Source organism: Terrapene carolina, unplaced genomic scaffold (genome assembly GCF_002925995.2).
Source record: "Terrapene carolina triunguis isolate 2854851 unplaced genomic scaffold, T_m_triunguis-2.0 Scaffold534, whole genome shotgun sequence".
Taxonomy (NCBI): domain Eukaryota; kingdom Metazoa; phylum Chordata; order Testudines; family Emydidae; genus Terrapene; species Terrapene triunguis.
The window spans coordinates 1-12,612 of NW_020664885.1; the positions used below are offsets into that span (position 1 = coordinate 1).

At 66.7% G+C, this 12,612-nt stretch overlaps 1 protein-coding gene across 1 annotated transcript; it reads left to right on the forward strand.

Annotated features, from left to right (window-relative positions):
• Window positions 1–211: 211 nt before the first annotated feature.
• LOC112111829 (atrial natriuretic peptide receptor 1) lies at window positions 212–12,276 on the forward strand (the record flags this gene model as incomplete). The annotated part of the gene is made up of 10 exons (XM_026658938.2): window positions 212–1,354; window positions 7,353–7,552; window positions 8,425–8,538; window positions 8,768–8,903; window positions 9,813–9,904; window positions 10,109–10,244; window positions 10,827–10,911; window positions 11,264–11,384; window positions 11,875–11,949; window positions 12,199–12,276. Coding segments are annotated over exons 1-10 (1,728 nt in total), but the record flags the coding sequence as incomplete, so codon positions are not given.
• Window positions 12,277–12,612: the final 336 nt, after the last annotated feature.

Below are 12,612 nucleotides of genomic sequence, written 5' to 3' on the forward strand. Positions count from 1 at the left end.
CCCCCATCTCATCCCATCCCACCCTGTCCCCGTCTCTGCCCGTTGGGATTTCCCTCCCACCCCAACTCCCGCATCCCCCCTCAGTGGTCAACAAGTTACAGGCAGTGTTGCCCACCCCCCCCCCCCAGCCCGCCCCCAGACGTCGAACGCCCCCTCTCAGTTCAATTCCTGGGCAAAACCCGAAATACCCTGTCCGCGCCCGGCAGCTCTACTCAGTCCTGGGGGCGACTAGCGGGGGGCCAGCATCCGTCTCCTCCCCCCCTCACCGGGCTTTGGGAAACCGCCCCCCCACACACACCCCTTCCCTGTCCCCTCCCTCGGGCAGGTGCTCCCTGCCTGCGCTGGGGGGTTCTGGGCAGGAGGGGGTTAAGGAGCTGTGCATGATAACAGCCCTTTTGTCATTGAATGAGGGGAAGGAAAAGGCTGCCTGCCTGGGAGATAATCAGTCACTTTCAGCACCGGGAAGCGAAGGGAAGGGAAGGGAAGGGAGCTCCCAGCGGCTGGAGCCCAGGGCAGTGGGGGGACGGGGCGCGGAGGGAAAGCGGGCGCGGGCAGACTCGGAATTCCGGCCATGGTCCCGGGGCGACCCGCCGGGATCTAGGGGGCTGGAGCAGGGGAGCCGGGGGGCTGCACCTTGGGGGGCAGTGATGCGCCAGTGACGCCATGCGGTGGGCGCTGGTGGTGCTGTGCGGGGTCCTGTGCCAGCTGGGCAGGTCGCGGGGCCAAGTGGCCAACCTGACGCTGGCCGTGCTGCTGCCGAAGCAAAACATGACCTACCCGTGGGCCTGGCCCCGCGTGGGCCCTGCCATCTGGCTGGCCATCGACCGGATCAACCGGCAGCCGGACCTGCTGCCGGGCCACACGGTGCGCTGGGTGTTCGGGAACAGCGAGGACAAGCACGGCGTCTGCTCCGACCAGGACGCCCCCGTGGCCGCCGTGGACCTCAAGCTGACCGACAACCCCGACGCCTTCATCGGCCCCGGCTGCGTCTACAGCTCAGCGCCCGTGGCCCGCCTGACCAGCCACTGGAAGCTGCCGCTGGTGACAGCCGGGGCCGAGGCCCACGGCTTCGACAACAAGGACATGTTCTCCCTGACCACGCGGGCCGGGCCCAGCCACCGCAAGCTGGGTGAGTACGCCGTGGGGCTGCAGCGCCACTTCAACTGGACCCACCGCGCCATGCTGGTCTACTCGGACGAGAAGATGGACGACCGGCCCTGCTTCTTCGCCATCGAAGGGCTGTACATGCAGCTGCCCACCGTCCGCAACCTCACCGTGAGTTACATCTCCTTCGAGGACCAAGACAAGGCCAACTACACCTCCCTAATCCAGGAGATCAAGCAGAAGGGCAGAAGTAAGTGACCCTCCCACCCCACCTTGGTACGGCTGCTTCCAGGGACCCCCCTGCCCCATGGTGCCACAAGCCCCCTATGCAACATCTCCCTATTGCAGCCTCCTCCCTCTCCGCAGCCCTGCCTGCCACTTCAGTGCAACTTTGCCCCCCTGCTCTGCGGCACAACTTCCCCCCCTCCCAGTGCAGCCACCCCAGGGTTCACCTCCCCCAGCCCAACCCCAGGCTGCCCCAGTACAGCCTTCCCACCACGGCACCCCCGGCAACACCCCCGCATGGCACTCGTCTTCAACCGAACAATGCAAGGGGCCCCGGTGCCGCCCCACCTCCTTAATGCACCCCCCCCCCGTGGAAACGCTGCCCCCCTTCTCCCAGCCCCCCACGTGGAACAGATCCAGCCCTTTGATTCCCAGCGGGTCGGGGGGAAAGTTTTCTCCGAGTTGCTTTGTGTTAACTTTGTGGTGTGCTGCCGCTCCAGCCAGCCCAGCGCAGGCTCGGTTTCCCTGGCTCCCTGCACACAGAGTGGGGGAGCTGAGCGGTGTTGGGGATGGCTCTGAATTGGAAAAGGCAAGGAGCTTGCTGGGATGGGGGTGACGGGTGAAATGTACACCCCTCCCCCGGGCAGTGAGAGAGGGGAGCTTGGACAAGTCGTGTCGGGGGCCCCTCCAAGCCCAAGTCTAGAGCCAACGGGAGTCCGGCTGCAGGGAGATGGGGTGCGTTTGGTCTGGCCCTGGTTTGGGGAATTCTGCTTGGGGGTTTGAATCTGGCCCCAGCCGAAGCCACTCGAGGTGCAATCCACCCGTCAGGTCCCATCTAATCCCCCAACAGTCCGGTCCCCAGTGGTCTGTGCCAGCGGCAGGGGGCTGGCTCCCTGTGGGAGATGTTAGGTGGGACAATCGCCTGCCGGAGCCGTTACCCAGCCGCTGCAGAGTGCAGGGCAGCTCGCTAGTTCGGGGCCCAGTGCACAGCCCCGGGGCGATCCCGTGGGGCCGGTTTCATTCCAAACTCTCGGTCTCCACGAACGCCCCAGCCTGGCCACCAGAAGGCAGGTGGGCGCTTTGCAAGTGGGCGCCAGCCTGCCGGGGTGCAGCGGGCAGAGCCCAGCCCGGGGCAGGGGCACCTGATGGGGAGACAAGCTCTGAACCCCCCAGCCCAGATGACACTTGTGCACCATGGCTCTCGGCTCTAAGGGCCTGATCCAAACCCTGCTACAGGAGGAGACTGTCCACGGACTTGGATCTGGCCCTGACAGCAGGGAACTGGGCCGGGGCCTTGGTTCAAACCTGCACGTTGGGGAGGTGCCCCACAGATGGGCAGTGAAAGTCTCCCCCCGCTCGCCTCCCACCATGTGTCCAGCCCGACCACGGAGCCCTGGGCTTGGGAACGTCTAACTGTCCCGCGGGCTCGGAGATGCACAGCAGGGACTCAGTGCTGCCTGCCCCGGGCGGGCGTGTGTCTCTGTGTGTGTGCGGGTGTGGAGACAGATTGAGTCGCAGGGCGCCTGGAAATCCGCTGGCCACGGAAAGACACGGAACTGGCCCCTTGACAGAGAATCTTCAGCTTTTACATTTAGTGAAAAAATAAAAACAGGCATCGTAGAACCCCGTTTAGGCGAGGCCCCCCTTATCCGGCGCTCCCTCGGGCAGCTCTCAGCTTCTTAAACAGGCTTCTAGTGGCTGTCACTAAAACCTCGTGTTCCGCGGATACCCGTGTATACTGCGGCCGGGGAAAGTGAGGGTCAGCGCTTCAGTTTAACCGTGGAAAAACATGGCTAGTTTTGTGTTTGTATTGGAGAATGTTGGTTTTTTTTATCACAGGCAACTAGGATCCCTGGTGATTAGGCAGCGTGCGTGGATGTGTGTGTGGTTGTGTACATGCGTGTGCGCATGCAGATGGATGGATTTGTGCGTGTGTTTTGGGGGGGCAGCTGGGGCAGGCTGATGGATCGTCTTCCTGCCCAGGGTTTATTGTACCCTCACTGGGTTTCTAACCCACCGAATCCTGGGCACCTGGCACTGAAAAATCGTAGACCCAACCTGCCCCGTGCTCCCTGACCCCATGGCCCATCCCACAGAGCCAGCTCCTGGCCCGGCTGGGACAAAAGGCAAGAGGCCTGGCCCTCTGGAAGTCATAGCTGCTATGGTAACGCCCGGCCTCATCCCGTGGCTGCTCCCAGAGGCCTGCCCGGCCCAGGGCTGACCACAGGGCCATGCTGCGGGGGAGCGCGGTACAGCAATGAGCTGCGTCAGCGCCTGCCCTGGCTTTGTGCCGACGTCATTCAGAGCAGGATCCGGCCCCCGAGGCTGGGAGCTCTGCAGGCCAGGGGCCGTCTCCGCGCTGCGTCCGTACAGCGCCTGGCGCAGTGGGGCCCGATCTGGGACCGGGCATCTCCGTGCTCCCCAAACACACCTAATGAGAGCCGGGGGTCCACAGGCGATCGCTCCAGCCCGGGTCAGAGCCAGGCAGGAATTCCTGCGTGTGGGGAGGGGAGTCGCTGCTCGGATAGCAGGCGATGGGGGGAGGGCTGGGGTAAGCAGAGACACCCCCGGGGGGCAATAGCCTGTTTATTCAGCCTCCCTGCCTCCGCCCAGCTGCCTGGCTCCTGTGGGGCCAGCCGGGAAGCCTGACCCTGGGTGACGGAGCAGCCTGTGACCCCCTCCCTTCCCCCACCATACCCAGGCGGGAGGTGTGGATCCCTGGAGGCATAAGGGGGGCAGGGAGTGGAGCGGAGTGACGCCCCCCCCAGCCCGTCTGACAGCCGGGCGCTCCAGCGCCATGGTGATGGGCTTCCCATGGAGACACCCAGCCCCCTGCTGCCCCCGAGCCCAGGGTCTCTGGCTGGCTGGGCCGCAGGCCCGGCTCCCCCATGTTTGCAGATGAAGCCGGGCGGCTGATTCGGATTCGCTCCCCCTAGGCTGGGGGTGGGGTCATCTTCGGGGCAGGCCCGGGGCTGAGGTCTGGGGTCGCTGCTTGGATTTACAGTTTGACGTGTGGGGAGCAGGAGGAGAACTCTGGGCTGAATGCTCCCTGTGATAGCTGGGAGGGGGAGCACCCCGTGGATAGGCTGGGCGTGGTGTGGGAGTCCCCGGGGGCAGGCTGGCTCCCAGGCGCTGTGGGGCTGGCCGTGGTGTGGGGGTCCCTGGGGACAGGCTGGCTACCAGGCGCTGTGGGGCTGGCCGTGGCGTGGGGGTCCCCGGGGGCAGGCTGGCTCCCAGGCACTGTGGGGCTGGGCGTGGTGTGAGGGTCCCCTGGGGCAGGCTGGCTCCCAGGGCACTGCCGAGTTCTGTCTGTCCCTGGTGTCTATTTCACGGCATTCGTTCTGTGTCTGCCTGGGTTTGTTTTGTCTCGGCTATTTCTGGGGCCTGGCATGCTCCCTGTCCGGCTTCGCGCTCCTTCCAGGGACCTTCCTCGGAGCCCATCGCTGCTGCTGGACTGGGCAAGGCGTGGCCCCACGGAGCAGCTCCTCGGCCGGGGGGTGCGTGGGGCGGCCCGGGGCTGCGACAGCGACAGGGCAGGAGGTCTGGGCTGCCTCTCCCACCTCTCTGCTTTCCCCCAGCAGGAGGCGGTGTCCTGAGCAGGGCACTCCCACTGGGCATCAGGGTGCAGGGCCCCCTTCCACACCCTGTCCTGCCCGCAGGCCCTCACCCCACCCTGGATGGACCCCCCCCCAGGGCCTGCCGGACTCTCCCCAGCTCTCCGAGCCGAGCTGGGCCCCTGCCCCCGGCCGGTCTCCTCTCCCGGCCCTGCTAAGGAGCCGGGGCCCACGGGGCAGGGCCGGGGCCAGGCGCTGGGCGAGCGCCTCGGATAAATCACGGCCTGAAGCCTGGGCTGGAGGGGAGGAGGCGCCGAGTCAGCACAACAGGAAGCCCCTGGGCTGGCGCCCTGGCTGCGGAGGGGCCGAGCGCTGACTCGGCCTGGCCAGGGCTCTGCTGACCGAACGCGCCCCATGACCCCGGCCGTGTTGGCTGACACGGCTGGGCCGGCAGCAGGGAAACAACAGGCCGGGCCACGCGCGGCCGGAAAATAACAGGATGTTCCCGGCCCGCTGAGGCCTAGAAGAGGGTGGTCTCCGACCCCTGGGCGCTGGGTTTTTTCGCGTCTCCTCCAGGGCGAGATCGCTGGTCGGCTTCCTGGCCCCGTGTCTCGAGCGGCCCCAGCCCGTCAGTGCCGGGCGCTCATTCCGGGATCGTCTCCGGGGCGGCCCCCGGGCTGGCTGTGCTGGGGACGCTCTGGCCTGCCGCTTGTGGCACTGCCGCCCCCGGGCACAGCGGGTGTAAGCAGGGCCGTGGCATTGCATGCCCGTGGGCACAGCTGCCCGCGGCTGGGGAGAGTCAGGCTCCCAGCTCCCGCTGGCCTCCGCCCTGCCCAGAGTGGTGGCTGTCCTGGTGGTGGCTGGGCTGGGCGGTTTGCCACCCTGGCTGCTGGCACCAGTGGGGGGGTTTCGGGTGAAGCAGCTGGCGTGGTGCCCCCCCATGTGCAGCCCACCTCTCCCTGGGCCTGCTATCGCCACGGGGACGAACACCAGCTGTTGCTAAATAGATCTGTCGTTGGGAAGGGCCGGCTGAGCAACAGGATGGGCTGTCTCTGTTCGCAGCCCTAGTGCTGGGGCTTTGCGTGGGGCCCCACCTCTCTGACCTGACAGCCGGGCAGCCGTGCCCCCCGCCTGGCCCAGGCGAGGGTTGTGCCCGCTGGGGGAGCAGGCAGGGGGCTGCTGCCCGCAGCTACAATTTTATAATCTACTTCGTCCTGCCAAGAGTGCAGGGGACTGGACTAGACGAGATCCCTTCCAGACCTGCGATTCCATCCTAGGGGGGCCCCCACCCGCCTTTCGAGGCAGGGAAGCGGAGTTTGTTTCACACACTCATTTGTGACCCTCCCAGTCGTCCTGGACGCGCCCCCTTCATGGTGGGGGGAGGCTGGGGCAAGTGCAGGGAAAGGGGCCTGCCCCCAAATCGCAGAGTGAGCTGGGGCTAGAACCCAGGAGTCCTGCCTCCCAGCCCTGCCCCTCCCCTGCTCTAACCACTAGACCCCTCTCCCCAGCCAGAGTCAGGGAGAGAACCCAGGCGTCCTGGTTCCCAGTCATTATATAGCACCCCCCGCCCTTCCCCTCAACCCTTTTGTGGTGTGTAGCTCTGGGCGCCTGGACTGCCAGGCCAAGCCCCCTCCCTCCGGCGCTGGCTGCGTCCTGGGGGCCTGGCACGGCCCTCCCTGGGCCCTTGTGAGGCAGGCTGGAGAACAGCTCGTTAAGCTCAGCTCCTCCAGATTTCACAACCTCGGCGTAGTGCGAAGGGCTCCCAGGGGAGGCGGCTCTGGCAGCTCGCGGCGGGGTGGGGCGGCGGGGGGTGGGGGCTTGTTGTCTTTCCAGCGCAGCATAGGAGGAATATGGAGAAAAGTGCAGGCAGAGCCCTGGGGCTTTGGCTTCCTGGCTGTGCCTGCCAAGGGCCTGGACCCCTGCTCTGGCATGGGCTAGCAGGAAGTCCTGGTGGCTCCTGGCTACTCCAGCCCTGGGCTCTTCCACAGGGGGCGGTGTTGGGCACAGGGCAGGAGGAGCGCTAGCCGGGGGGGGGAGGGTGTGTCCAGTGTGCGTGTGCACGAGTGTGTGTGTGTGTGTGTGTGCGGTCACACACCGGCCCCTGTGCCCGGCCATGCCCCACGGGGCGTCCCCGGCTCTCTGTTGTACCAGCCTGCCCGAGGGACTGCCGGGGCCAGGGCAGTGACCCATCCAGCCTGCCCCCTCCGGTCCAGCCGCTTCCCCTCTGGCGGCGGAGCAAGGGGGGAAGTGGGGAGCATTAGGGTCAGGGCAGGATCTCGGGGCACGTGGGGGTCCATGCATTGCTCCCTCGGCTCTGACCGCTCCGGAGCTAGAGAATCTGGGTCAGGGTCCCCTCAGCGTCCTTGGAGCCGCCAGCCTGGCCCAGGCTCCCCAGGACAGAGGAGCCCCCGGCGATACAGGGCACGTGTCCAGGGGCTGGTACCGCTAACCCCATCCTTGCCCCTTCAGTCGTGTACCTTTGCTGCCCCCCGGACACCTTCCGCCAGCTCATGCTACAGGCTCGGCGCGAGGGGCTCACGCAGGGGGACTTCGCCTTCTTCTACATCGACATCTTCGGGGCCAGCCTGCAGGGCTCCCGCTTCCCCGACCCCCAGAGGCCCTGGAGACGCGGGGACAAGGATGACGCCAACGCCAGGGAGGCCTTTAAGGTGAGGCGTGCCCAGGATGGTGCCCTCCAGCCAGGTACCTGGGGAGGCCAGGTACCAAGTGCAGAGCCTGGCCTGGCTCTTTGAGGAGAGGGCAGCACTGGCTGGGCCTGTTACAGGTCACTGCGCTGGCACCATGGGTTCAAAGAGGGTTGGGTAGTAACTACAGCAAGGGGCCGGGAGCCCGGATGCCTGGGTTCTATTCCGAACTCTGGCCTTCACTGGTATAAAGGTGCCGCGGGCAGGTTACAGGTTCCTGGGGAAGGGGCACTGGGCTGACAGGCTCAGTTTGCAGCTCTGGAGCCCTGGGTCTGAAACCTGCCAAATGCACTTGTGACATGAGTTTGCTGGGCCTCAGCCCAAATTGCCCCAGCCAGGCCCCTCTGTTGCCCTAGAGACGAGGAGACGTGGGGGCAGCTAGTGCCCCTCACCCTCCCTGCTTCTGGCCAGCCCCTGCCTGTTTGCTCTTTGCTGTCAGCAAATAACGAGGAGGGAGGAAGGAAGCGAGATAATTTCCCCAGGTCTGAGCACTGCCAGGGAAGGCTATTAATAGCCCGGGGGCGGAACACTGCCCCCAACCTCCCCAGGGAGCCCAGGCCTGGAGGGTCCGAGGGAGCCTGGAAGCAAGATGGGGCGGAGGAAGGGGCCAGACTGGCAGACCTGGAGGCTTCTGCCCACTGCCTAGGGGAGCCGGGCAGTGGCGGGGGGAGTCCCTGGGAGGTGCCAGATCACCAGCCAGCCCAGCCACCCTCCCGCGGGGAGTCCTGGCAGCTGCCCACCCATGGGGCTGCAGGCGCCATGTGGGAAACCCAGGCCCACCACCTCCCCCAGGCCTCCGGTCTCAGCCTCTCTCCCCTCTTCCCCCCTCCCCCCAGGCAGTGATGATCATCACCTGCAAGGAGCCCGAGAACCCCGAGTACCAGCCCTTCCTGGAGCAGCTCAAGCAGGGGGCCCGCACCCACTTCAACTTCACCCTGCAGGACGGTCTGGTAAGGCCCCCCCGCACCGGCCGCCCCTCCTTGGCCAGAGACAGCAGGGCCAGTCAGCAGCCCAGTAAGGAACCAGGGGGGGGGGGGGCCCAGAGACTCGCCCGCAGTCTGTGCATGGGGTAGCACCCCTCTGTCCTGGGGCAGCATGGGCACCCCAGCTCTTCCTCCCTGCCCCCCACCCAGCCCATGGCACCACCCCAGCGGTTCTGAGCCGGCCCATCCCTTTCAGATGAACTACATCGCGGCGGCCTTCCACGACGGGCTGCTGCTGTATGCCCGGGCCGTGAACGAGACCCTCCAGCAGGGCGGCACCGTCCGGAACGCCAGCGCCATCACCCGCCACATGTGGAACCGCACCTTCTACGGTGAGCGCCCCCCCAGCCGTACGGACGCTGGAGTCTCCAGTGGCTGCCCCTGGGGCAGAGACCCCTTTGTGCTGCCCCTAGGGAACGGCTGGGGGAGAAGGGAGGCCCTGGGGGGACTTGGCCTGTGATTCCCGGCAGGGCCAGCAGGGGCGCCACTCCCATGGTGCCGGCCACGGAGCCAGGTGCCAGCCGCCTCCCTGCCCTGCCCTGCCCAGCGCTGCCAGACGGATCCTTTCCCCGAGCCTCTCGTTCCTCCTCTCCGGAAATTCCAGGGCTGGGATCGTTAGCGGCTCGGGGCGTGAGCTGGGCCGGGAGCCGCTGGGCCGGGCTACTCGGCGGGAGATGGATGGGCTGTGGAGTGATGGAGCCGCTCCCCTCGCAGCCCTACGCCCACGCTGGGGACCCCGCCAGAAAGCATCCCGAATGCCCTGGCCAGGCTCCACGTGGCTCCGCTCCCCCTTCTGGTGGGGCCCCTCCGCCATGGGGCGGAGGGGACACTGGGCTGCCAGAGGCTCTGTCAGACGAGCCCCAGCCCAGGGGCCTGCGCTCTTTGGAGTCAGCCCCCGGCCCCTTTCTAACACAGGGAGGGGGTGAAATTCCCCAGCAGTTCCAGCGGCGTGCAGGTTTCTCCTCCGCTTTTTAGCCAGTACTGTGTGGTGTTGCTGTGCACTGCTGCGCTCCACCCCAGAGGCAGCTGCATCTCGGCACTGGGCGAGGGATCCCTGTATAACCAGCCTCTGCGCCCCACCCCAGAGGGGCTGCATCTCAGAGCCATATGGTCCCCCCCGATATCCCCTTCTCCACTTGTAGCCTCAAAGCCTGACTTTTCAGGCCCTTCTGCCCTTTGACCCCGGGTGCTGCCCTGTGAGGGGGCTGGTCCTGCGGTCTCTCACCCCCCCTTCCCCGCAGGAGTCACCGGCTTCCTGAAGATTGATGAGAACGGAGACCGGGAGAGCGACTATTCACTGTGGGATATGGACCCCATGTCGGGCACGTTCCAGGTCAGTGGGTGTCTCAGCCCAGCCTCCCAGCTCTGTCCTCTGCAGCTACCCCCGAGGCTGGACTGGGACGGCTCCGAGCCGAACCCAGGGCCCCGTTACCTGTGCGTTATAGCTGGCGGGGGGAGGGGGTGATGGCAGCCTGGGACCCTGGGGTGTTCCTGCTGCTGGCCCCCTCCCAGAGCCCCCCTCTCTCGCCCTCTGCAGATTGTCTACAGCTACAATGGCACCACCAAGAAGATGAGTGCGGTGCCCGGGCGTGAGATCCACTGGCCAGGGAAAGGCGTGCCCAGGGACGTCCCGCCCTGCGGCTTCGACAACAGCAACCCCCTGTGCCGCAAAGGTGGGGCCAGCGTCCCAGACCCCGCCCCCGCCCCCGGGCTTTGCAGAGCAAGTTCTGAGGGTTTCATTCCCTTGCCCAGGCCCATGGTGCTGCTCCAGGCAGTCCTCGCCCCTGGAGCGCCGCCAGCATAAATACCTTCCCGCAGGCAGAATCCAGCCTCCCCCGGCGGGGAAGGGCTGCGCTGGGCCGGCCCCATGAAAACAAGCCCCTTCAGGCAGCCCAACCATGCAGCTCCATCCCTCCCCCCTTCAGCGGGCTTTGCACCCCATACGGGGGTGTGGGGAGCTGCCCCCTTCCCGGGAGCTCGGCCTGGGCTCCTCACCCGCAAAGCCACAAGGGGGGACAAGTCTCCTTGGTGTTTCTCTGCACCTGGTACCCTGTGCTCCCAGAACAGGCCCAGTGACTGGGCAAGCTCCCCTCATCCTGCTTTGGGCTTTGCTGCCTAGTGGGTGTTGCCATGGGAACTTCCCTGGCTGAGACCCCCCCCAGCACAGACCAGCACATACAGCCCCTGGGCTGGATTCGAACTCAGGACTCTGAGCCAGCCACTCCCCACCATCGCCCTCCTGCCTTGTTTTGCAGCCAGTTTAACCACCCTGGAGATCCTCTCCGTCACGGTGAGCCTCATCCTGCTGATTATCACCGTCACCTCCTTCTTCATCTACAGGTGCGGGGAGGGGCCCTGCACCCCCAGGGCTGGGCCGGGGAGGGGGCTACGTCTGGCTGACCTTGGCCAGGATGCAGGGACGGGGATATGGGGCGGGGGGCTCTACTGCAAAGGCGGGGGGAGGGGCAGGGGGTCAAAGTGGTGCTGGAGAAATGCTCCTGCTTTACGGGAGGCGACAGCAGGGGGTGGAGGTGGGATTGGGCCCGGGAGGGGGTTTGGGCAGCACCTGGCCCAAGGGGGTGGTTGGCCATGGCTCGGGCAGGTGCCATACAGATAACTAGCAGCGTGGGGGGCACTGGGAGCCGGGCTGGCGCTTGATGCCCTCTCACCCCCTCCCACCCCCCCGGCGCAGGAAGCTGAATCTGGAGAAGGAGCTGGCGGCCGAGCTGTGGCGTGTGCGCTGGGAGGACGTCCAGTCCAGCAGCCTGGAGAAACACCTGCGCAGCACCGGGAGCAAACTGACCCTGTCCCTGGTGAGCCCCCCGGGGCTCGGCGACCTGGCGGAGGAGGGTGTGGTGTCTGGCTGGGACCCCGGGCCGAGCAGCCCCCCCGAGGGACCCCCTCTCCAGCTGGCACTGGGCGAAGGCAGCCGGGCCAGGGCCCCTGGTTACAGCTATGGATCCAGGGAGGTTAATTCAAAGCAAATCCAATCAGGGAGCCCTGAGCAGCTGCTGAGCCCGGCCAGGGGTTGGAGGGAGCCACGGGAGGTGTGGGGGGCAGAGGGGGGCTGGGGGCGCCCAGGCTCCAGCTGGCTTTGAAGTGGTGATAGGGAGGGGTCCCCCACGGCCTGCTGGGGCCCCCTCCAGCCATTGCCCTCCCACCGAGCCCTGCAGCAGGAGTGGGGGGGGGTGAGAGATGGGAGGGAGGGTTCCCCGAGGGCTGTGAGGGGGGGTGCCCCAGAAACCCTGGGCATGTCGGCGCTGCCCGCTGTCCTCCCTCACACCGGCGCTTGCTTCCGCACAGAGAGGCTCCAACTACGGCTCCCTGCTGACCACGGAGGGGCAGTTCCAGGTCTATGCCAAGACGGCCTATTACAAGGTGGGTGCGGGGATCCCGCCTGAGCGCACAGGGGAGCAGCCAGGAGCTGCGGGGAGCGGGGTGGGGTCAGTGGGGGGCGCTGTGGGGGGCGAGGCGGGGGGGGGTCAGTAGGGGGCGCTGCGGGGGCAGGGTGGGGTCAGTAGGGGGCGCTTTCTCCTGACCATCAGTGTCCATAAATGTTAAACAACTGCCCGGGGGGGGTACAGGACCTACCCCCCCATCTGAGCTCCCCCCAATCCCTTTCTCCAGGGGAACATCGTGGCGGTGAAGCACATCAATCGGAAGAGAATCGAGCTGACGCGGAAGGTGCTGTTTGAGCTGAAACACGTAGGTACCCGGCCAGCGCTCGGGCAGGTGGCTGGGCTGAGGGGCTCGGTGCGGCCGGGTGTTTCTGTTCGGCTCCGCGGGGGCTGCCCGGCTCGCACGGCTGAGGATCCAGGCAGTGCTGGCAAAGGGGCCACGTTACACCACTGCCCACGTGCACTACGGGGCCCCCCCTCGGAGCACCCGCGAGCAGGAGGCTGGGCTGGGCTCTCTTCCCTTCCGCCTTCCCCCCCCTGCACAGAGCCCAGCTTGGGGGGGACCCGGACTCGGCTCCCGGATTCTCTGGATGGGAGGGGGTTGGTGGGACCCCTCCCTGCCCTGGGGCCCAGCTCCCCACTC